Below are 25,817 nucleotides of genomic sequence, written 5' to 3' on the forward strand. Positions count from 1 at the left end.
TGTCTCGCAGAAGCTCAATAAAATGACTTTTCTTTTTCCTAATTTTACAATACCTCTAGCAAGAAAGTTTACATTTTACTACCAAACTACACAGAGAAAACTGCATTAACCAGAGTATCTTCATATCAAAGCTTTCTTATACATAAAGAACTGAGAGTTGATTAGATGATGGTTGCAGCAAAACAATTGCCGTTGAGGCGATTTCAGCTCCCAGGGACGCGATAGCTGTAGAACAGAGCTGCTCCGCAGGGTCTTCAAGACGGTGGCCCGGTCGCCCGCTTCTCTCCTGAGCCTGAACCCTGACCTGGCAGCCACCCAGGCATATCCATATCACAAAAGCAAGGTTGAATTCTAATAACACTTAACAGCTTTTTTGAGTGCTAACCTACTCTTAGATATTAAAGTTCAGAAGCTAAATTTAGTTCAATCTCCATTATCAATTGTTTTAAAGCCACAAAGTTAGAGCCTGCCAGAGCAAATATGTTTGATTACGGAAGTCAGAACACTCAACTATGCACACGCTTACAGAGCCCTAGTGGCGTGGTGGTGTGTTGGGCTGCTCATAGCAAGCTCAGCCGTTCAAAACCATTAGCCACTCCTCAGGAGGAAGACGAAGTTTTCTACTCCAATAAACACTTACAGCCGTGGTCCTCAACCTGTGGGTCACGACCCCTTTGGGGGTCAAATGACCCTTTCACAGGGGCCACCCAATTCATAACAGTAGCAAAATTACAGTTATGAGGTAGCAATGAAAATAAGTTTATGGTTGGGGCGGGTCACCACAAAATGAGGAACTGTATTAAAGGGTCGTGGCATTAGGAAGGTTGAGAACCACAGGTGGCAGTTTTACCCTGCCCTATAGGGCCACAAATGTGTTGAAACTGACTCAATAGCAGTGAGTTTGGGGTTAAAGACGTACGGCCTCAGAAATCCGCAGGGGTGGCTCTACTTTGTCTTATATGATGGTGAGTTTCGTTTTTGCTTTTTTGTACTGTCCTCACCTTTAACATCTCATGAATACCTGCCTGTGTGCTGGGTCAAATTAGCTATACATCGTATAATGAGCAAAACAATCATTCTTAGAATAAAAGAGACTAAAAACAGAAAGATATTTTGACTTTAATTTTTAAAGAGAGAGGTTTTTAAAAAAATGTTGTGAGAGAAGCATAAGATGTGATATAGTATGGAAATGAGGGCACGAGAAATTAAGATCTATAAACTCTAAGAAGGGGAAGAGGATCTGGGCAGAAGTTTAAAGGTACCAGTGGCAGCGAGTTTGGAAACCATTCGCATCTAAGTGCGAGTCTAACGGCCGAGTTGCAAAATGCAGACACAGCAGTACTTGCACCAAGCCTTCAGAGATGAGCGGCAGAGAGTTAGACTGCAGCAAATAAAATATCAAGGGAAAAGATCACAAACATATTCTCATCCAAGTAGAAGTCGCTCCAGAGAGAACCAAATCTATCACACTTTCCTTGGGAAGTCGGGGGCAAAGGGGTTAATGTGGAAGGGAGGAGAGGTGGGTGCGTGGGTGGTGGGAAAAGTGTTGCTAGCTAATTTGCATTTAAATATGTTTTAAAATATTTTGTTTGAAGGAGATTGTTTTCCCTTTTGACCTGTATCTGTAGGAAATTATTTGTAAATATATTTTATTCCATTTAAAAATAATCTTGACTGCTGATTCTATGAGCATTGATTGTGGATGCAAACGAGATGAAATCTTTGGCAACTTCAATCTTTTCTCCATTTGTCATGATGTTACCTATTGGTGAAGTTGTCAGGATTTGGGTCTTCTTTACATTGAGCTGTAATTCTTACTGAACTGTTATCATCAGCAAGTGCTTCAAGTGCTCCTTAATTTCAGCAAGCAAAGTGGTGTCATCTGAATACAGAGACAACACAACCTTGGTTGCTCAGAGTGAAGAGGACTTGAAATTACTTACTGATGAAGATCAAAGACTACAACTTTCATTATGAATTCCAACAAACATCCTCACGACTGGACTAACAGACAATAGTATGATAAATGGAGACAAGACTGAATTTGTCAGATTGCATTTTACTTCAATCCACAATCAATGCTCATGGAGATTGCAGTCAAGATATCAAATGATGTATTGCAGCGAGTAAAACGGCGGGGCAAGAGCTTTTTAAAGTGTTAAAGAACAAAGATAGCACTGTGAGAACTAACAGGTGACTGGCCCAAGATTTTATGCTTGTGAATTCTGAGAAATGTGTAAGGAAGACCAGAGAATAATGGATGTATTTTGACTATAGCATTGGTGAAGAACCTGGAAAATACCATGGAAAATACCAAAAGAGAAGCAAATGTCATGAAGGAAGTAAAGCCTGAATGCTGTCAAGAATTGAGGATGGCAAGACCCACTGATTGCAGTTCCCCCGGGGTAACACCATTTGTTCCACTGCCTCTCTGTGTCTCCTCCTCCTTCTTTCTTGACCCTTCAGAACTCTGTCCTTGGGTAAGTGCTGCCCTCTTGATGTCCACTGGTTGATTACTCTAAGGTGAGCCTTCCTCATTGATGTTCTTGTTCCCCATCATAGAACTGCTTACTATTTGAATGATCATTGAGCTGTGGGGGTGAGTTCAGTTCCACACCTGAAGGGTGACTAAGGACCCTCGTCTCAGGAGTTCTACCAGTCTCTGTTCAACAGTAAGACTGATATATATTTTTTAATGGTTCTGAGTATTGTTCCACATTTTCTGTCCGGGACCTTTAATGTGCTACTTTCAGAGCAGTTGGTTGTGACGGTCAGGCACCACCTAGTTCTTCTGTTCTCAGAGTCCTCAGAGTTCTTGTGGTCTGTTGGTCCTATTGCACTCACTATTTGCACGTGTCTTTGATTTTCATCAGTATCCTTCCTCTAGCCAGGGAGAAACCAGTTGCACCTTAAGTGATCGCTCATGAGCTTTTAAGAATCCATTTGCTGCTCACCAAAGTAGGGTATCCTTGTGGATCAGGTTATGCCAATTGGTCTAGGTGTCCCTCGGGGCAATGATCATGGACTCTGAGGCCTATCAACTCATTTCCTCAAGATGTTTGCTTATGACAAGGAGTTTTCATAATTTTGCCCTCTCCATGTTCCACCGTATTTGTGGGTATATTTCAGCAAAGGCAAATACCAAGTATAGACATCTCTGTCAAATCTATCTATTTATGGGTATATTCCCACTCTCCATCTGATACTCATCTAGCTAATATGTCCATTCACCATAGATCAGGATTGTGTGTATGACATGTAGACTTCTAATGCTTCTTAATCTCGTGTTCCTCCAACTGTCTTCCTACACTTTTTTTTTTTTTGCCAAACTCCCTCTTGTTTTACATTGCCTTCCCCTTCAGTCAAGTTATCATGTATCTCCACATCAACCACTTCCTTGACTTCCTTTCCATTTGGAAATTCTGTAATTACATGACTTTCTCATTTTACTTGGTAATTGTCTTAACTACAAATAGAGTTCCTTGTTTTTAGTCGTGTATATTTGTTTTATATGGGATACTTCTACATCTGGGTTGATTTCTGGGGGTGTTATTATGTATGTGGGCAAAAGTTGTTTGCTCCTTAGGCAAATGGGACAGGACCATCACCTTCCACTGCTCATGGACCATGGGAGAATGCTGATGGCTCAGCTACGGTTGCTGATGAAGCAATGGCTGGCCTGCCTCTCCACCTGAGATAATTAGACACTTGCTCCTGTTCCCTGACTACAGCTGCAGAAGGCAGCAGTCTGCAAACTTTTCAGCTAGTTCATGTTCTCAGCCTTATCCTTCCCTGCTGTCTGGGAACAACATGCTTGAAGTGTTAATGTTCCTTTGTATACTCTCAAAGAATTGTGACCTGTCCCATTGTATAAAAGTTGTCCTGTGTTGCAGGCTACTTGCAAGGAATGTATTTAAGCCTGCCCCTAACAAAGATCGAGTCCCTGGAGAGTCTATACTGCAGGGTCCCCCGTGCTCCAGTGTTTGTCTATGTCTTTTGTATGCACATTTTCTCATTGCAGATCATATCCTCTCAAACTGTTCAGTTTGTAAGATAAGAGCTGGTCTCAAACTGTCACCTCCTGTTGTAGGTTCTCTGCCTGAAGAGTTCCCATTAGGATTTCTTGCCAGGATAGTCAAGACCCTTTCATTTTTATTTATTTAGAAATGTCCTGATCTTACTGTCGTAGTCAATGGACAATTTGGGGGGTGTATAATTTTTAGTTGGCATTTTGTTTCTTGAGAGTTTGATATATGTTATCCATTGGCTTCTTGTTTGAATGGTTTCTGCTGAGAAATCAGAGTTTAGTCTTATTAGTTCTTCTTTGAAGGTAATTTGTTTTTTCAAAGCTGTTCTCCGGATTCTTTCCTTGTCTTTGGTTTTGGAGAGTTTGATGATGCTACGTCTTGGTGTTTTCTTTTGAGGTCTATACTGTGTGGGTTCATTCAGCTTCCTAAATGCGTATATTTTCATCTTTCGTGATGTTGGGGAGGTTTCCAACAACTCCTTGATACTTTTCTCTGTGCTTTTTTGTTGTTCTGACTACATGTGATTTATTTCTCTTGATGAAGTCCCACCTACTTCTTAAGCTTTCTTCATTTTTTTGTTTGTTAGTTTTTATTTCTTCGGATTGTTCTTCTAGCATATTATTATAGAAAAGTTTTGTCTTGAGGCTCCCTAATTTTGTGTTCAATCAGTTAAATTCTCCTGTTTACAATTTTCAGAATGGGTAAAAGCAAACGTGGTGGTAAAACAGAAACAAGATATACATCGATTTCAGATGCCTGATGATAGCAATTTGGAGAACAATGATGAATTTCAAAGTGGAAATAAGTAGTATAATTCTGAATGTACTCACATTTTGAAGGTAGAGTCAATGGGGGTTCCCAAGAGACTGATTATGGGGATTTTGAGAAAGAGAAATTCAGGATGAGTCCAGAATTTTTGTTGAGTGGAGCTACCAAAGAACAGAAATAATCTAGAGCTACCCAAGAACAGAAATAATCTTCATAGAAGGGTCAACATGGAAAAGAGATCAGAGTACAGGTTGGTTATGTTAAGTATGAGAAATCAAACATGAATCAGAAATTCAGGATCAAAGTGTAGACTAGGAATAAAAATGTATTAATTGTTGAAAATGTGTATTTAGGCATGAGACTGACTAAGTTTTAAGAAGCAGTGAAACTGGACAGAGAAGAAGTCCAAGTAAGTGCCTTTGTATGCGCCAGTCTTAGTTGAAAAACCGAAAGAAGAGGACGAGAACCAAAGGATTCTGGAAACAAGTAACCAGTGAAATTAAAATCCAAGAAATGTGTGGTGTCTTGGAAGTCAAGCGAAGAAATTGTATTAAAGGAGAGAGGGGTAGATTTTAAAAATTCATGAATGTATTCTAAGTAAGGTAAGAAAAAGAATTGACTATTGGATTTACACTCATATAGGTGACCCTTATAAGAGAAATTTTGACAAAGTAAAAGTGTGAAACTTAAAGTACATTTAAGAGAGGGCAAGAAGACAGGGGATGGAGAAAGTGATATAAACAACTCTTAAGAAATTTAGTTGTGCGAGTGAGCTTCCCACAAGGGTAACCTGCAGGTTTTCCATCACAAGCAGCATACAGGAAGAAGTGCTTGGTTTGGGTATTATTATTTCTGGGATGTTCTCATAAGAGTTTGAAATTTGTGAACATCATTAGAGCTGATCCAGATGGGAAAAACATAGAGCATTCCAGTTGCTGGCATTGCCCTCAGGACCAAAGAAAATGACCAAGGCCCAGGAATCACTGACATTCAATGATGTGGCTGTGAAGTTTACCTAGGAGGAGGGGCAGCTCCTGAATCCTGCTCAGAAGACCCTATATCAGGACGTGATGTTGGAGAGCTATCGCAACCTGGTTTCCATTGATGGGATTCCAGAAAAGAAAAGAAAAAAATAAGTACTCCCTCCAAAAGAATTTATTTCAAAGGACGGTATTGAATCTGCAGCTCTGGGAGAGGGAGATATCTGATCAGAACACACTTGGGAGCAGATGAAAGGGGAGGAGGAGAGTGGAGCACATCCTGGCCCACCAAGACTTGAGGACAATGGTCCAATTAGAGCAGCCAGTCCACAGAGAGGACCACATGGCTGGCCCCACTATGAGACATGACGTCCCTCATGAGTCATAGCCCTACAGGGGACAACACCGGAGATGCAGTGTAGGAATTGCGCCCAATCTGATCCTGCCACACCGAGGCAAAACACTAAGGAGGTGCAGCAGAACAGCAAGGGAACAGAGTGGCGAGGTCCCCAGGGAATGCTGAAGGTGGTGGACTTCAGGGCCAGGGCAGTGCCCCAACAGACTGGACTGGAAAACACTCCTAAAGGCCAACAAATAGTCCTTGAACTAACTGCAAGCTTTTCTTTCTTGTTCTGTTTTTGTCATTTGTTTGTTGTTTTGTTGTATATTGTTGCTTGGTTTTGCTCTGTCTTGTTTTTATGCATGTTATTATCTCCACAGGTGTGTCTAAATAAGATAGACAGGATGAACATTCTGGAGGAGAAAACAACGGGACCAACAGTTCTGGTGGGACAAGGGAGAGGGGGCGGTGGGGGAAAAAGGTAGTGGTGTTAACAAACCCAGGGACAACGGAACAACAAGTGATCCAAATCAGTGGTGAGGAGGGTGTAGGAGGCCTGGTAGGGCATGATCAAGGGTAATGTAACCAAGAGGAATTACTGAAACCCAAATGAAGACTGAGCATGATAGTGGGACAAGGGGAAAGTCAAAGAAAATAGAGGAAAGAGCTAAGAGGCAAAGGGCATTTGTAGAGGTCTAAATAAAGGCATGTACATACACAAATATATTTATATATGAAGATGGAGAAATAGATTTATGTGCATATATGTATGGGTTAGTGTTAAGGTAGCAGATGGACATTGGGCCTCCACTCAAGTACTCTCTCAATGCAAGAATACTTTCTTCTATTAAATTGGCATTCTGTAATGCTCACCTTCCCAACACAACCGCTGAAGACAAAGCAGGTGAATAAGCAAATGTGGTGAAGAAAGCTGATGGTGGCCGGCTATCAAAAGATATAGCGTCTGGGGTCTTAAAGACGTGAAAGTAAATAAGCAGTCATCTAGCTCAGAAGTAAAAAGCCCACATGGAAGAAGCACACCAACCTGTGAGATCACGAGGTGTCAAGGGGATCAGGTATCAGGCATCATCAGAACAAAAAATCTTACCATAGTGAATGAGGGGGGGAGTGCAGAGTGGAAACCCGAAGCCCATTTGTAGGCCACTGGACATCCCCTTATAGAAGGGTCTTGGGGAGGAGACGAGCCAGTCAGGGTGCGATGTAGCAAGGATGAAACACACAACTTTCCTCTAGTTCCTAAATACTTCCTACTCCCCCACTCTCATGATCCCAACTCTACCTTACAAATCTGGCTAGACCAGAGGATGTACACTGGTACAGATAGGAACTGGAAACACAGGGAATCCAGGGAGGATGATCCCTTCAGGACCAGTGTTGTGAGTGGAGATACTGGGAAGGTAGAGGAAGGGTGGGTTGGAAAGGGGGAACCGATTACATGGATCTACATGTGACCTCTTCCCTAGGGGATAAACAAAAGAAAAGTGGGTGAAGGTAGATGTCAGACAGGGCAAGATTTGACAAAATAATAATTTATAAATTATCAAGGTCTCATGAGGGAGTAGGGAGTAGGAAGGGAGGGAGGGGGAAATTGAGGAGCTGATGCCAGGGGCTTATATGGAGAGTAAATATTTTGAGAATGATAAGGGCAATGAATGTACAAATGTGCTTTATACAATTGATGTGTGTATGGATTGTGATAAGAGTTGTATGTGCCCTTAATAAAATGATTTAAGAAAAAAGAAGTACTGGTTAGGAAAAACAACCAACACCACTCCACAAACAACTGTGTAATTTGAGGAAACAATTCAATAAAAATAATAGGCTGACTGCCTGGATATTGACAAGAAAGAAAGATAGAAAGGAAGAAACCTAGCTGTAAAGGGGAGTAGAGAAATGAAGTAGTAGCTGACAGGAGAAGTAGCGTCAGCACCTTTTGTTTTCAGATGGAAGAAATAACATGAATATATTCTAACGGGGATGATACAGTAAAGATAAAAATTATAGCAGAGAAGAAAGTTGATGCGATTCCTTAGGAAGATAAGCGGGAATTAGAGCTAAGAAACAGCAATTCAGCAGTTGCAGATGGGGAAAGAATGATAAGCGTTTGAGAAAAGGGAAGGCATGAGGTAATTGTCTAGCAAAGCGTGACACCGAATGAGCTCAGACAACATCCTGTGGTTGTTGGGCCTTAAATGCTGGCCTACATCTGGGTGTAAAGCACCAAGGTTTTGCCTCATGGACCTTGCATCTCACAGGGTAGATACTTAGCAATAAACATGATTATTACACTAAGTAAGCATTATAGGGTCGTTTAGGTTCAAAATGAAGTCCCTGCATAGCACAAATGTTTATTGACTGGACTACTAACTGAAAGATTGATGGCTCAAGCCCACCCAGAGCTGCCGGGGCAGTGAGCCTTATAATCTGCTTCTGAAAAGTCAGTCTGGCTACTCTAAGCCACATGGAGTACCGTAAGGCAACATGACTCAATGACGACTAACAACATCATCTCCATGGTAGACCCAGGAAAATGGTTTTGTGTTTTCTTAAGACAGCCATGTAGGAGCCATTGGCCCCTCTCTGGCCCACAGACCTAGGTTCTCACCTTTGCTTTAGAACCAAAAACACACACCAGGAGCTTCTGACCTTGTGAGATGACTCAGATCGATAGGCAAGCCCACCTCATTTCCAGGGGGTGGTTTTGGCTGTTGATCTTGGTTAAGGACTTTCTTAGCCCTTCAAATATTTGCCTTTGTATGCCTCCAAGTTTTCTTTAATAAAGACTGAAGAAGTTACCATCCTCTTATATTAAATTAACAGGGCTCATGACGGAAATGAATTCTGATGGGGATTTTCTTGAAAAAGGAGAAAACACCCTTTGAGGGAAAATATTCAACTGCATTAATTTCTATCAAAAATTCCAAAATTGTAATAGCTTTGATCAACTCCTATCACACTCTTGTAAGTCAAATTCTGGTCAGGTTCAAGGTAGCAAGCTAGACCAGAATGAAGATGCATGGTGTAGTGAAGAGTGTATTCTAGAAACGGCTGACTCCTCTTTCAGGACTTCCTCAGCAGCATCCATCCTTTGGTGTTTTCATTACGATAATGAAACAGTTGGCCATCAAGCTGATTCAGAATATAGCACTTCTATTATAATAGTTACTGCTTATTAGGTGCCTTTTTATTTTTCAAACTTATGTATTTAATTTTTTTTTACAAAACAACCTTATCACCTTCAAAGTATCTCCATTGCACTTAATACATTTGCCCCCCTTTTTTTGACCAATGGTCAGTGGTTTAAACCCACAAGTCGCCCTAAAGATCTACAATGGAAACCCTAAGGAGTAATTCTACTCGGTCCTATAGGTTTGCTGAGACAGAATCTCCTCAATGGTAATGGGTGGATTCTATGTGCCAGACACTTTATACAAGTTATCTTTAATAACAGTAGCACTATTTTACACATTCTTAAGATATACTGAGTGTGTTCTCACCATTTCATTTCTAACTCCGGGTCATTGTGTATTTCACTACACTGCTTACCTTTACCCTCTCCAACTACCTTTTGAAAATTTCTGTACACCTCTTGAATGTCATTATTTCTTCCCTTTCCTTTAGTTCCTCTGTGTTCCAGAGCAAGTTTCCGAGTCTATTCTGCCATTCACTTCAGTCTCTTCTTTCTTATTAATGACCTTTTGCTTTCTTCAGGTATGATACTCTGGCCTTCCGTCACTCGTGTGCAATGCATCAAATCTATTCTTGAGATACTTTCTAAATTCAGATAGGATCTACTCAATTTTCTATTTTGACTCTCATCGACTTGTTTTCATTTTGTCAATTTTAAACACACATATGAGCAATTGATGGTCTAGTTCACAATTGGCTTCAGGTTGGTTGATGCTATGTAGCGTTTATTTCTTCCCACAGATATTGTCTATTTGATTCCTGTGTATTCCACCTAGTGAGGTCACCATTTACGTTTCAGAAAAAAGGGTATATGCAAAGAAGTCATTGATCTTGTAAAATTCTATTATTTGATCCCCAGCTTCATTTTTATCCCCAAGACCATATTTTCCAACTACAGACCCTTCCTGACAAGCCACATGGAGGTACACTGATGGACCCAGGGCCCTGGAGCTGGAGGAGCCATGTGGAGACCCACGCCAGAGCTGAGATCCTTCCATCGCCACTGGATCCGCAAGATTTTCCACCCACTGGCCTGTGATCTTCCTGCATTCGGTGTTATTGCAATGTGTTGCATGAGTCTGAAGTGGAATTTACAGACCGGTATTGGACATATGGTCTAATATTGGATTTACAGGCTTGATCTGGACTGGGCTGGGATGTTTTCTCACTATACAATTGCTCTTTTATATAAAGCTCTTTCTTATACACATAAGTGCCCTGGATTTGTTTCTCTAGTCAATCCAGACTAATACACCGTGGTATTTTCAGATTCTTCATCTGCATGTGAATTAGGAAGACTGAAGAAAAACGGATGCATTTGAACTAAGGTGCTGGTGAAGAACATGAAAGTACCGTGGACTGCCAAAAGAACAATCAGATCTGTCTTGGAAGAAGTACAGCCAGAGTACTTCGGACATCTTATCAGGAGACATTAGTCCCTGGAAAAGAATGTCATGCTTGGTAAAGTAGAAGGGCAGTGAAAAAGACAAAGACCCTTATCAAGAGGGGCTTGTGATTGCCAACAATGGACTCAGGCATGAGAACAATTGTGAGGGCGTGCAGGACCAGGCGTCGTTTCTTTCTGCTGTGCATTAAGGACCGACTTGACAGCACTTAACAATAACGACCACAACACCAAGCCAAGGGACACATCTTTTCCCCCAGTAAGAACTGGGGGGGGGGGGGGCTCCATCAGCTTACCCTTTTTTTTTTAGCAGCTTGGAAAGTAGCCACGGTTCCACTGCTGCTTCTTCCGTGAAGATCACATGTCTTCTTTTAAGATTACATTTCTGTGGAGCCAGTTCTCGTCTAAAACGTGGGGTTCCTGTATCGAGACGGCAACTAAAAGGGCTTGGGGTTTTTGGGATGTTGTTTTTGGGAAGTCCCTTGCAGTCCTCAAGTTCTGTGACCGAAAACAAAGCCACAGCCAGAGTTCCTCTTCTGCAAGGCGCAGAGCATTGGGGACCCTTTGGACAGATTTAAGTTTCGGGGTCGGCGCTGGTCAGCATTCCGACTCTCCGTGCCGTGAGATGGTTGGGTCTGGTGCCCCCCGAGCTGGTCGTGGGGGCACAGGAGTGGGAGGCGACTAGAGCCCTCGCGAGGTCCCTGGCCGTCCTTGGCGAAGTCCTGAAACTGACCTCCGCGGGGGGTTGCAAAGAATACTAATGAGCGCCCAGTGAGAGGGGAACAGGTGGCGCCCAGAGAAGCGACTTGCGGGACTCGGGTGAGTCGCCAGGCGAGGCCCTCGGGCCCCGGGGGGCTCCGGGGCTTATCGGGCCGCCGCAGCCAGCTTCGCCCGGCCGGGGCTGGCGGCTCGCCCGGGTGGGCGGCGGCGGCGGGGCGCCCCGGGCGGCGGGAGCTGCGCGCTGGGCCCCCGGCCCGCGCCTGGCCGGGAGCGAGCCCGGCGGGCAGCGGCGGCGGCGGCGGCTCGTGCGGCGGGGGGCCCGGGCCGGCGGCGTCGCGGGGGCCGGACCCGCGCGGGGGGCGGGGGCGCCGCTCGGCGAGCAAAGTCCAGGCCCCGGAGCGCAGCGGCGGGCGCGCAGCCGCTCGGCCACAGAAGCGCGAGTCCGAGGTGAGCCAGGCCCGCGGCCGGGCCGCGGCGGGGAAGCCCGGGCCGGGCCGGGCCGGGCCCGGGAGCGGGGGCGGGGGGCGCGGGGCCTGGCCCCCCGTGCACGCGGCCGCGGGCGCGCTCGGGGCTGAGGCTGTGCTTTCTCCCCAGGCTGCGATGGCTCTGGAGGCGGGCAGGAACGGGACGGCCCGGCGCCCCAGGGGAGCGGAGGGCGACTTGGAACTGGGCAGCCGCAGCAGGTAGGTCGCGGCAGCCACCCGGCTTGCCCGGCACGCGGGACTCGCCAGGGCCACGCTGGGCCCGGGCAGACGCGGAGAGAGCCCGGGCTTGCCGGGAGCGGAGGGTCTGAAGTTCGGAGCGGAGAGAAGTTTCCCGTCGCCGCGGGGAATGCCAGCGAGGCCCCGCTGGGAGCGGGCTGGGAAGCCGGGGTCTGTAAAGTGCTGGCCTCCCTCTGGGTTGTGGCACCAGATGCCTGCCTTGCCTCAGGCAACTCCAGACCGGGCTTTGCACGGAGCTTCCACGTGCACCGACTAGTGTCCACGGTCCTGGCCCATGTCTGGGCTGGTAACAGACCCCCGACCCCGCGACCCCGGTGATTTCTCTTTCCCCCGGCCGTGGCCGAGCACCCGTGAAGCCAGGGAAGCACTGGGGACTTGCGCTTACTTCCTAAGCTGCAGCGAGCAACTTCACCATTCCACACCAAAGATTCCGCTGCCAGGCCTGGCGGGCGGCGGGCGCGGGCGCGGGCGCGGGCGCTCCCAGGCCTATAGCAACCGCCTTGCGGAATCAAAGCCCCGTTTCCAATGCACGGTCCTGGGCAGCCTACTAGGTGAACACGGGTTCCCTCTTGCTCCTTAAGCCTCTGCAGGGACCGGTGCCCAGGGTCTCAGCGCCTCCAGTGTTTAAATGTGCAAAGAAGCTGATTCTGAGGGGCGCTGTTGTGCGCTTGGGAGAGAGGCTGGTGCCAGCCAGACCTGGAAGCGGCATCTTTGGTGCAGGTTTCTAAAACTGTGAAAGTGTGCGCTGCAGATCAGTAAATAAGCACACATACGGCCCTGTGTGCCTTGCTGAAGGGGTAATCTGACAGGGCTTCTTGGCCTCAGCCCGTACCCCTCCTGGACCCTTTTTGATTCTCCTCTCTGGGTGAGGAGATGGTGGGGCGAGGGGAGGCTTCTGCGCAGCCTCATTCTTCTCCAACCTGCGCTCCCAAATCGGTTTTGTTCAAATGCAAGGGGCACTCAGCAGTTTCTTTGCCTGCGCGTCTTTCTCGCAGCGCCAGCTCTTCCCGTTTCTTTCTTTCGGCTGGTGTGGGGGCCGGGATGGGGGTGGGGCTTCTTAAGCACCACCAGCCTTCTGAGGGGAAGAGTCAGTCCATCAATGGTGTGTGTGTGTGTGTGTGTGTGTGTGTGTGTGTGTGTGCGCGCGCGCGCGCGCGCGTGTCTCTGCTTCCTCTTTCACTGTGGGAATGGTGAATCATGTTCGCCTTTAGTCTCAAAGAGTTTATGAGGCTATTATGGTCTCCGAGTTCATGTCAGGCCACCCAGAACTAATTGACCTGTGTCATCGAGGGATCACCCAGAGGGACAAATTTATCAAGCTGTGTAGCTTGTTCTCAAGCTGCAAGGAGTCTGATTAGCTAACTGAAAATATGTCTATCTCCATGCAAGCATTGTTTTAGTCTGTTAAGCTCTTCGTTCAGTGGCATTGCTCTCCTCCTTCTCACAACTGCGGTATTTAAACAGGCAAATTTAATTTTGTTGACCTGGCAAAAAGAATGGATGGTGTTATTTTTAATTTTTAAAATGTGGTTTTCACCAGCTGCAATTAGGCTGGGATCGACTGGGAAGCTATAAATAGATGGCATTTTCGCGAAGAAGGCTATTTATGTATCGGACTGGCAGATCATAGGATCAGTGTACAAAGGAGCTGCCCTGCAAAAGTTGTAATCAAGGTCCAGAACCCAGAGGAGTTCTGAAGAGCCTAGCCCACAGTCCTGTATTGAAAAGAAGGGGAGTCCAAATGAGGACAGAAAGTTCAGAATATGTTAAACCTTTAGCTTGGGAAAATAAATACAATGTTAGATAATTTTCACAATAAAAGCAGACCAATGATTTGCTTATAAATTCAAAGAGGGTTAAGCACATGTCCGTGTCTATGACAAATTTAGAGCTAAATTTAGAATTTGGATCAATAATGCTGTGATTGTCCATGGCACATTTATGGAAAGGGTGAGATACTTGTCAGTGTTTGACTTTTGAATTTTAAGAAACACTATAAATAATTTGGAATCAAGCCTGATGAATAAACTTATAGGACCTTTTCTGATGTTTAAGCTAGATAAATTCACCTTAATTCAAAATCACTGCCCTTGTGGAGTTACAAAGGACAAGATGTTATTAACACATGTAGTAAACCTGCAGCCTATAGAGGATGGTAAAAGGTGATGGATGCTATAAGGAAAACAGGCAAATCAAGGTTCAGAAAATGAGGCGTGTGTGGGAGGCAGTTAACCATTTTAAATAAAGTAGTTGGGGTGGGGTTTACGAAGAAGACAAACACTGGAAAGCCAGGAGAGGAGATTACTGTGTGGGTGTCTGGGAGGAGGGCGCTCCTGGCACAGAGAACTGACAATGCCACCTCCTGAGATGGGAACATGTTTCTTGGTATGTTTCACAGACTAGCAGAGCAGCCAGGGTGGCTGGAGCAGAGGAGGCAGAAGTAAGAGTGGGAGATGTTTTTGGAGAGGTAGCAGGGTTACAGAGGCCAATGCAAAGTCTTTGACTTTTACTCTGAGAAAAACAGGAGCTGAGGAATGACTTGCTGTGACTGGTGTTTTCAAGTGGTCTCTCGTGTTGTTGTGTTGAAGATAGTCTGAAGAGGATACCGGTGGAAGTGCCGAAAGTAGGCAGGAGGCTGTTTGAAAAATCCAGGCAAGAAAGGACCTGGCGATAGCCAAGAAAGTGGTGAGAAGTGGTAACATTCTGGATGCATTTTGAGTGTATTTTCTGACACCATTCCCCGCAGTCCTTCAGAAGACTAGTCTCTGCCAATCTTAGACCTATAGGTATTATTATCATTATCAACAAAAGAAGAATTTAATTGAACTGGTAGGCATTGTTAACATACCGCGAGAAAGACAAGGCTTTCTACTCCATGAAGAATACAGTCTTGGAAACACACAGAGGCAATTCTACCCTGACCTATAGGGTTGATGTGGGCCAGCATTGTCTCTATGGCAGAAAGTTTTATTTGTGTGCGTGCGTGTGTGTTTTAGTCTTTCTATTGTGTTCTAGCTCTAGAAGGCACGTTGGCCATTTGCATTTCTCTATAAGCCTTTGTGGTACCTTGGACAGTTACTTCTGCACCTGGTGGTTGCCTTGGTCCAACTCACTGTTCCAGAGCCCATGCCGACTCATAGTGACTCTTAACACGGAGTAGAACTGCCCCTGTGAGCTTCAGAGATGGTCACCATTTGGGGAGTAGAAAGCCTCACCTTTGTCTCGCAGAGTGGACAGCGACTGCTGAACTGGCGGTTAGCAGCCCGACATGGAATCACACCACGTCGGCTGCCTTGCCGTGCTTGTTAAATTGGAGAATTTCAATAATTTGTGAACATAACTTTTAATATTTGAAAATACTATCATAGTTTAATTTCATAACTGTTTAAATTGATCTCCAACTGTTAATGTAGGGGACTAACTGCACGGCCAGCAGTTTGAAGCTACCTGCTCCTCTGTGCGAGAAAGACGAGGCTATCTACTCCTGTAGAGATTTCCGTTCTCAGAAACCCACAAGGACAGTTTCTACTCTGCCCTGTGGGTTTTCTGTGGGTCCCAATCGACTCGGTGACCATGAGTTTTCTGTGTTGTTCTGGCTGAAAAAAAATTTGTAAAAGGTTTTAATGAAAGAAATTATATTTTTACAGCAACCAAGGCAAGAAAAAGATGAAGAAAGTAAATTTGATTGGACCATTAACATTGGTAAGCTATGAAATATAAACTGTGACTAATAGTACCTTCACTCAAGTTCGGTATTTTGAGCCAAGAGCTACAGAGCAAGTACTACTGTAAGTTGTAAGTGAACAGAAATTTATTTTCCTTTCTTCACTGCACTGTCTTTGGCTAATTATAGTCAACAACCCATAGTCTCAAGATGGATGACAAAACAGGCAAGGACAGGCTGGTGTGGAAGAGGACAGAACTAGATGGCATACGGGGAAATTAAAAACAAACTTGAGTGATTAACACCACTAAAACCAACCACTTTCAGAGAAATTCATATCCACATATGATTCAAAATGAATTAAAACCAAAATTTAACTTTATCTTTCATATTTTAAAAAGTGATTGTTAATTGTAGAAAACCTAGAACACTTGGGAATAAATGGTCACATTTAGCCTCCAGGAACATTGACTAAATGCAGCATAATTTTTAGGGACTCAAATTATATTTAAGATCATTTTTAGTATTTGTCTGCTGGTCCAAGTCAAATCAGCATACTTTTGGGAGAACTCTAAACTGCCTGCTTTGAATCTATTATATATATGTCACAGAGGCATCCTATGAAATTGTTGTACTGGTTTTGGTAAACAAGATGTGTTTCAAATTATGACTCCCGTTATTGGAGAGTAAATGCTTAGGTATTAGGTGACATGCCAGCTGAAATCTGTAACTATGTGTTAGTCCGGGTTGATGAGAGAAGCACATTCTTAGACACTCATATATGTGTAAGAGAGAGTTTATATCAACGAGTAATTGTATAGTAAGAAAACATCCCAGAAAGTCTTGTGGATCCAGTGACAGTGGAAGCATCTCAATGCTGGCACAGGTCTCCATGTGACTCCTCCAACTCCAGGGCTTTGGCTCCATCAGCATAGCTCCATGTGGTTTGTCAACAGGAATGCCTCTCAGAAAGAGTGTGTGTCCTGCCTCCAGGAAGGAAGACAGGAGTTTCCAGAAACCTCTGGAGAAGGCCAGGCTCACACAGAGGCCTCGTTAGCTATGACCTGATTGACAGGCTAGACTCCACCCCTTCACTCAAGTTGACAGAAGATTAAGTAATGGCTACCCTTAGCAAGTAGATGGATGAAAGACACAAAAATACCTACACTCACACATGACTGTGTACTTCTCACGCCACCAAAACCCCACTTTTATTCTCCTCTTTTATCCTTATGATCTTTATATGATTAAAAACCATAGTAAGAGGGTTATGTGTTTAATTTAATATTTTATAGTATAAATTATAAAATCAAATCTGGTTTTATATGCACAGGTTTTAAATATACTCCCCCCCACACACAAAAATATATAAAACTTGTGCATTAAAACCAGATTTAGCTTTACAACATATTTTCTAAAGCACTAAATTAAAAACTGTTTTGAGATTCTTACTTCCCACAAAAATCAAGTAGCTCTGGTGATATAGTGGTTATGCATTGGGCTGTGATCTGAAAAGTCCACAGTGTGAGACCACCAGCTGCTCTGCAGGAGAAAGAGGAGCTTCCTGTTCTGTAAACAGTTGCAATCAGAAACTCATGGGGGCAGTTCCACCCTGTCCTATAGGGTCACTAGGAATTAGCATCGACTTAATGTCAGTGAGTTGTTTTTGTGTTTTTGTATAAAAGAATCAATGAATTATAAGTAGAAACAAAAAATTGCTTTTGAATTTTTAAAAAGCATTATTTTTAAAAATAAACAAATAAAAAGTATTATTTAGACTTTGAATTGGCATTTCCCCCCCCCCCAAAAGAAAAGGTTTATTTAAGATTTTTCTGTGGAATTCGCCTAATTTTAAATGTACGCTTACCAAAATGAAGCAAAACAAAAACCTCAGCCTACTTAGAACAAATTGATGATGACTTAAAGTGACACTACAGGACAGAGTAGAATTACCTCATAGGATTTCCAAAGCTGTAAATCTTTAAGGAATCCTAGATGGTCTCATCTTTTCCCTGAGGAGCGCCTGGTGGATTTGAACTGCTGACCTTTTAGAACCTGAGTGCTTAACTACTCTTAAATGCAAGCTTGCAAATCCAAACTCACTGCCGGCAAATAGATGCCGACTCATTGCTACCCTATAGGACAGGGTAGAACTACCTTTCAGACTGTAACTGTTAACGGGAGTAGAAAACCCTGTCTTTCTCCCTGGAATGTAAGCTTATGGACTATAATTTTTCCAATTAATGTGAAAAGTTTTAAAAATGTTTCTCTACTTAATTCCATGCTTACTACAGATAATATTGCATGTCCACCTGACTCTGAGCCTTTATCTGTGACGGACAGCCCCAAACTCATGGCCATCCAGCCAATTTCTATTCATAATTACCCTATTTGGCAGAGTGCAGCTGTCCCATAGGGCTTCCGAGGTTGTGACTCTTTTATGGAAGCAGGCTGCCACATCTGTCACCTATGCTGTGGCTGGTGACTTTGAATAGCTGACCTTCTCATTAACAGGCAGTGCCTTGAACCCCGAGCCACCAGGGAACCTTCTACTTTTCTCAGGAGCCAGTAAAGATAAACCATGGGGACAATAGACCTTGTAACAGTTTTAGGAACTCTTCTTGATTTACCCACTATTTTATAGTGTTCCAAGCTCTATCTAGCTTCTGAACTTCGTCTCCTTGCGTACCCTTGCTAGCCCTGTGCATTTGATCATGGAAGTTCCTATCCTCAGACTGAACTTCTGGAACGCTTTGAGAACAGTTTGCACATCATCCCCCGCCCCACTGTCCCACATGCTTCCAACCTGTGTGGTGTCCTGGGGTATTGACCCAGTCTGACTCAAAGTCAGCCTTCTGGGACACCACTCTGCCAAAGCCTGACTCATCACCCACTCTCCTGATGACTGTTCTCTGTTCCCAAAAGGGGGTGGGGAGAAGGAAGTGGGAGTAGAGCAAAGTTTAAAAAGAGGAGCACGGCACAAGAAAGAGGGGGAAACTAAAGAAATTGAAAAATAAGAGATGTAAGAAGTAGTCTGGCATTCAGATATAGACGAATAGGTCAATCAGAAATAGAAAACATGAGGCATTAAAAAGGAATAAAAAAAATAGCAGGTGAGAAAGTGTTTAAAGTACTCCCTCTGATGGACAGTATCACCTCCCCCCTTCTGCTGGTAGGATCAAATCCAAGAACCACAGTGTGGCTCACTAGCCCCTCTATACCTCTTCCTAAGATCATCTTCCACGCCTTGAGGTGTGCACTCCAGAATACCAACTGCATGGAGTTACTCCAACAGTCCACAGAGTTTCTGGAATCCTTGCTGTTCTCACTCCTAACCTCCTTTCTAACCTGAGTACCCTATTGACCCCTGTTCATCATACAAGATTCGGCATGAGCATCATTTTCCTAAGACTTTCTTAAAGTGCATAGATCACCAACTGGAGTCCTGGTGGTATACTCTGTCCTATAAGTTGGACGAGACTCAGGGGCAGGGAATTTGTTTCAGTTTTGTTTGTCTGCTCACCTCTGATTCATAGTCACCCTGTCTGTGTAACGGCAGACTTGTGCTCCACGGGGTTGTCAATGACAGTTCTTTATCTCTAGGGTCGTATTGTAAAATTCACCTAAACAATCCACCGATCAAACAGAATTAAGCTGTTTTCTTCACAGAATGCAAAATAGAGTCATGAAATTAACCTGTCAATTGTTTGGATTGGGAGTCTTCTATCCAAATACATTCACCTGTAACTCTCATTCAACAGCGTGCTGCATTTGTACACTTCAGATGGCTCTTACAGGTAGTCAAGGGAGATGACCACTCACGGTTCCCTGAGGGCGTGGGAAGTGAGGGCGTGGGGGAGGGGAGTTGACAGCACTGATGATGGTACAGCCCCACCCAATGGGACAGAACAACAGAACTGTATGGGAAGGGAAGGGATAGATTGGAATGAGTAAGATACGTCAATAAAAATTTTATGTTTTAAAATGAAGTTTGGCTAAAGTGAGCACCCTATCATTCGATATCCCTTTTAATTCATTTAAATTTATTCTAATTTTTAATATTTTCTGCTTACTTTCAATTTAGCTTGTTAAATCTTTTACTTTATTCTTTTTAGTGTTTTTTAAAATGTTTTCTGAATTTGCAATCAAGTGTAGAGAAATCTATAGACACAGTAACTGAAAAATGGTCTTTTAAGGGTATGGCAGGGGAGGCTGGTCAAGGAGCTAATCATAATGAGTACAAGAAAGATTAAAAGGTTCTAAAACTGATTATGGTGATTATTGTACAACTCTTCTTGATGGAATTGAATTATTGAATTGTTCGATATGTGAATTATATGCCAATAAAACATTTTTGGGGGGGAAGATAAATGCTGAGCTATTAAACTTCTGGGTCTCATTCCACTGTTGAGATTAAGTGAGATAGATAGATTGCGTTCAGCCCAATTAAAAAAATATTAAAAACACAAAAAATAAAAAAGTGTGCTGACTTTCAATAATTTTTTAAAGAGCATGTGATCATAGAAAAAGAGAAATGCTTTCCACAAGCTAAGTATTATTTTATTTCCTTGTTTTTTTTTTAGTTTCGATACTCTGATTGGCAGGATAAATTATTCATGTCCCTGGGCACCCTCATGGCCATAGCTCATGGATCAGGTCTTCCACTCATGATGATAGTATTTGGACAAATGACTGATAGCTTTGTTCACACTGCAGGAAACTTCTCCTTCCCAGGTAAGCCTTAAAAAAACAAATTATAATATAGTTTTAACTGGGTGAAATATCGGAAATTTATTTCGGCATCTATTACATAGTTGTTTGATGATGTAGGTATGTAGATGGCTACAGATGGCATATAGAAGGTGAACAGACCTTAGAAAACTCCTCAAAGATAACTCATTTCAATTTTAAGAAATTTCTACTGTTTAATTTTTTTTCTTTATCCTTAAGGAAAATTATTAAAAGTGTTGCATCTAAATAGAGAACTCACTCTTCTTGGAACCTCACTGTGCTATAGCTACATAGTGCCTTTCCTGTTAATGATTTCTGATGGATTTCAGGACCACTCAGTGAGCATGGTGGAACTTCTTAGCTGTGTTCAGCTTGCAGATCTTTCTAGGTTCCCCTGTTCTTTCTCTTTTATTACGTCTCCTCTTTGGATCAAGCAGGTTAACTAGAACCTGATATAACAGTTTGATAAAAATTGAATGGATGTGCCAGATCCAAGAGAGAATTCTTTCAAACTCAATTGGACCAAGGAGCAGAGGATCCCTGGTGGCGTAGTGGCTATGTGAACCACAGGATCAGCAGTTTGAAACTATTCGTGTCTCTGTGGGAAAAAGATGGCTCTGCAGAAGGAGTTAGTCTCAGAAGCCCCCAGGGCAGTTCTACCTTGTCCTGTAGGGTAGCTATGACTCAGAATACTTGCTGGCAGTGAGTTGGATGGGTGACGGAAGAGATATCAAAAAACTCAAATACTCACTGCTGTCAAATCAGTTCCGACTCGTGGCAGCCCTATAGGACAGGGTAGAACTGCCCTGGTGGTTTTCTGGGACTATGACTCTTTATGAGAGTAGAAGCCTTGTCTTTCTCCCAGAGAGCGGCTGTTGGTTTCAAACTGCTGACTTAATGGCTAGCAGCCTAACCTGTAACCAATAAGCCATTAGGGGTGTTGCAGAATTCTCAGAAAACTCAAACATAGTGTCATTTAAACTTCAATTAAACTACTTACGACTCAAAGAATCTCATAAGTTAGTTCCACCTATCAGATGGACTCTGGCGATCGTATTGATTGATGTTTCAGTCTCACTCGCTGCCATGAGTCCTGCCAACTCACCATGACTATGGGACAGGGTGGAACTGCCTCTGTGGATTTCCAAGATGATAACTCTTTATGGGAATAGAAAGCCTCATTTTGTGGTTTCAAACTGCTGACCTTATGGTAAGCAGCCCCATACATAACCAGTACACCACCAGGGCTCCTCCGATGCTTTAGTAGAGAGAATTATCTTCACATTGGCCAATTTCAGCTGAAAAAGTAAGTTCTGTCCATTTTCTTCCAAGCCTGAATGGTCAGCTTCTCCTACAGGATTGGGCTGGATAAAATGGAGTGAAATGTTATTGGTGCAACGATTAGTATAAGAAAGGGGCATAAAACGGCAAAGGAAAGATGACATTCATGACTAAGACACCTGAAAACAAGTGTACACTACCACTTTGTTTGCATTCATTCAGAATGCTTAGTAACTATTTCAGTGTTTACTAATGGAGAACCTCCTATTAGTCAGCATCTTAGGGCTTAAATGTAATTAGGAGAATGTGCCTGCCTGGTTTGTACAATGGAATCTGCCTAAATATTAATAAATACTAATGTATTGTAGAAATCCAGTGTAAATATTCTTTGGATAAAACAAGTGCCTATGAAAACAGTGTGTTTTTATTGTTTATAAGGTACTATTGTCTCTGAAAAGATTCTCTTTATAATAAAAATAATAGCAATAATAAGATTAGTTTTCATGTTTACCATGTGCTGGTCCTATGCTAAGCATTTTGTATACACTATTTTAGTATATGAAGAAACTGAGGAATAATCGACTTATTCAAAGTCACACAGCTAGTTAATTTTAGGGAGGAATTCCAACCCAGGTCATTCTACCATTGAACCCATAATTATAACTACAGTATTTACATTACCTTGCCAATGGAAAAATTTGCTTGGTCCAGAAAACAAGTTTTATTTATTTTTGCCTTTAAAAAATGTTCATGTGAGTTGTAAAATGTTTCAAATAAGTTGCTTATATTTGGCTAGCAACCAAAGCTTTAACGCAAAAGTTTTCAATGTAAAATTGGATGAAGACGTGTAGTTTCTTTTGGGGGGGACGGGAGGAGAAGGACATGTGAGATGATCTTCTACGTAACATCCTTGATGTCTCAAAAGAAATGCAGATCAAATCCATGTTAAAATGTGAGACTATCTAAAGTAGGGTCGTGCCCATATTAGTATGTATATCAGTGGAACGTGGATTAATTTAGGGCTACAATCAGTCAGATTGCCAACATTCACTTAACACATTCGATTTTACTTTGGCCCAATTTCATCAGTACTGTTACTGTTTTTGTTATTACTAGTACCAGAATAATTCCACAACCTTCTTCTTTGGAAGAGTGTACTTGTTTTTAACTTATTTTTAATTATGCAACCAAATGGCTTTGAAGCTGGATATGGCAGACAGGTGCCATGTGCCGTGTCCAAGGCCAAATTCAAGGTCCCTCAGGGAAAGGTACAAGCAGGTCACTCACAGACCTACAATTCCTGGAGTGAGAGGCTCAGCAAAATGACCATTTGAGTTTGTTTCAGAAATCCCCAAGTTATAAACACTCTTATTAAAGAATTCTAGTCCTGAAAGCCGCATTTGATCTATTGGCTGGTTTGGAAGACTACAATGTGACGTTCCTTAAATGTTATGAATTTCAGTTTCTACTCTGTGGTAGCTTATAACAATAATATTCCCTTATATGTTTAGAGCAAATTAGATATTTTCAGAACGCCATTGTTGTTGTGCGCCCTGGACTGGTGACACCATGGCTAAGCATTCAGCTGCTATAAAAGTGGGCACTCGGAACCCACCAGATGCTCCTTGGAATAAATTGGTGATTTGCACAGTCTAAAAAAATCCTGTGGGGCAATTGAGTTCTGTCCTGTCAGGTTGTTATGAGTCTGGAATAGTCCCTCTAAATCCTGAGAACCCACGGAATCATTTAGAGTGTTGAAAGACAAAAACAAACAACAACATAAACCATCATGGGTGCTGGGAGCAGATAGAGCACTTAGCTCAGCTCACTGGTGCATTTCATAGAGACGATGTGTTTTAGAGTTCATTCTTTAGAACTGCGGGTTTGGTTTTAGATTTAATGGGAACTGAATGAGAAGAGAATTTTGAAAGAAGGGAATATTTAAATTACAAGATGTCTGTCAATGGCGTGTCACTGTACACAGAACCTGTCCTTGTCAACAAACTAAAGCTGGATGGTGACAAGATTGTTCCCCCACGGTGACTCAGCTGGACAGAAACTATGCACAAAACATCCTGCATCTCGATTTAAAAACAGCGTTAACAGAAATCAGCTCTTTTTCTGAAGTTTTAGGATATCATTTATGCTCAATCTGTGTGATTATAAAAATCTAAAAAATAAAAATCTAGAAAATTCTGTGGCAAACTCCCTGGACCTTGGATGCCCTTGTATTGCTTCGTGGTTGAAGGCAATGGCTCTTTAGAGCCCTAGGCTATCTTAGTCAACAGCCCGTGCTGTCTAGGCAGACCGGACAAACACCAGCGCTTTGTTTCATGCTGGATAGCATGATAGAAGAAGCCAAAGCAGAATCAAGAAGCATTGATTTACTCTGAGGCTCAAAATTGACAATCAAGAATATGTTTCCCTGTTTATACACCTCCTGATCCTACACTCACCCTGGGCAAGTTACTTAACCCCTGCAAGCCTCGCTGTTCTTTGAAAAGGAATTATATTTTCCTGATTGCGTTAAGTGGAATGATTTGTATAAAGTGCTAGAATGCAGTAGTGACCAGTGAACATAGAGAAGGTCGCTGTGAGATGGTAGAAATGAAACCAGTCTAGCTCCAGTTCAGAGATTTTTATCTAATTGGTCCGGAGCAGCTAGATCTTGGGTCTCTTGGTTTATTTTGGTTCCCCTTGTGATACTAACAGCCAGCCAGGGTTAGATGTTTGCTTGGAAGCTATTTATGAGATTAAAGAGTAGTAGACAGTATCTTTGAAGAAGAAGTCGGCGCTCTTTCCAGCTCTAGGATTCCCTGTCTCTTTGGGACTGCACAGATTGAAATTGGTCCCAGGCAGCAAAAGCACTTGGTTTCCTGAGATGCTCTGGCGCTCCGAGATGCTGACCTTAAACTCCATTTCCATTCTTGAGTTGGGACACGGAAAGCAGTAGGTTAAATTCAGAATGTCCATCGATTCTTATTTTCTAGGCGACAGGTTTCATCTGGGTTATGATATTCTTATTGAGAGAGTTAGGAAGTCTGGGTAGGCATTTAATGTTTCATCTAACTTCTGTATTCAGGAACTGGGGGAGTGACTTGAGAGCAGGGTGGAGAGGAGACCCCGTGCATGTACATCTAGATTCTCCTAAGTGTAGAGCAATGACGTTTACAGATGCCACCACTGGAAGACAGCTTTTGAGCCTCTAGTTCCAAACAGAGTCCCAATTCGACATATTGAAGGTGCCATATTTAGGACCTCGGGTGGGGAATGAGCACACGGGACTAAACAGATAAGAACAAAAAGTAAAACACAGATGATTTCACAAGGATCTGATAGAACATCAGTAGAAGATGTAACCGAGGCAGTATGCCAGGTAGTTGATCCTGACTGTAGTTGAAGTTTTAAATAAGTTTCAATCTTATTTTTCTTTGAGAAAGTACACAGTATCCTTGAGTCCCTTGGGTTATTTACACCTGGCAAAGGCACAAAGATAACTCGATTTCTCTTCTGGAATCATGGTAAATAGGAAATGTCTGTCCTGTACGCTTTCTCAACAATGCTGTGATAAAATTTTATCATATTGCTCTCTGAGTGCAGTAGCTGCCTACTATTTTATCCTGATTTGTCTCAGTTTATGCTTTCAAAAACATGAAAACAAACCATTACTATATAAATTGGATGGTAGAGTATAGTGGGCAGAAGACACAGGCCAAACTATTTTGGCCAACAGTATACTACTTGACTGATGATGGACTTTGGTAAATTATCTTGCCCATCTGCGCCCATTTCCTCCTCTATAAAATGGAAATGTATGTAATAGTCCAACCTCAGAGAGTTGTTGTGAACCTTAAATGAGTTAATATGAAGAAAGTACTCAGAATAGTGCCCGGCATATAAAAAATGCTTGATAATGTTGATGATTATTAAAACCCATTGTTTTGGAAGCAGCAAAGTTTATGGCGGTG

At 42.9% G+C, this 25,817-nt stretch overlaps 1 protein-coding gene across 1 annotated transcript in view; it reads left to right on the forward strand.

The window, feature by feature from the left end:
- The first annotated feature begins 11,834 nt into the window (after positions 1–11,834).
- ABCB4 (ATP binding cassette subfamily B member 4) overlaps positions 11,835–25,817 on the forward strand; it is a 96,021-nt gene continuing 82,038 nt past the window's right edge. Inside the window, exons 1-4 of the mRNA XM_075558461.1 lie at positions 11,835–11,898; positions 12,046–12,134; positions 15,821–15,875; positions 20,421–20,571. Coding sequence (XP_075414576.1) covers positions 12,052–12,134; positions 15,821–15,875; positions 20,421–20,571 — 289 coding nt within the window. The 5' untranslated portion in view covers positions 11,835–11,898; positions 12,046–12,051. The remainder of the gene's footprint in view (positions 11,899–12,045; positions 12,135–15,820; positions 15,876–20,420; positions 20,572–25,817) is intronic.

This window comes from Tenrec ecaudatus, chromosome 9 (genome assembly GCF_050624435.1).
Source record: "Tenrec ecaudatus isolate mTenEca1 chromosome 9, mTenEca1.hap1, whole genome shotgun sequence".
NCBI classification, from domain to species: Eukaryota; Metazoa; Chordata; class Mammalia; order Afrosoricida; family Tenrecidae; genus Tenrec; species Tenrec ecaudatus.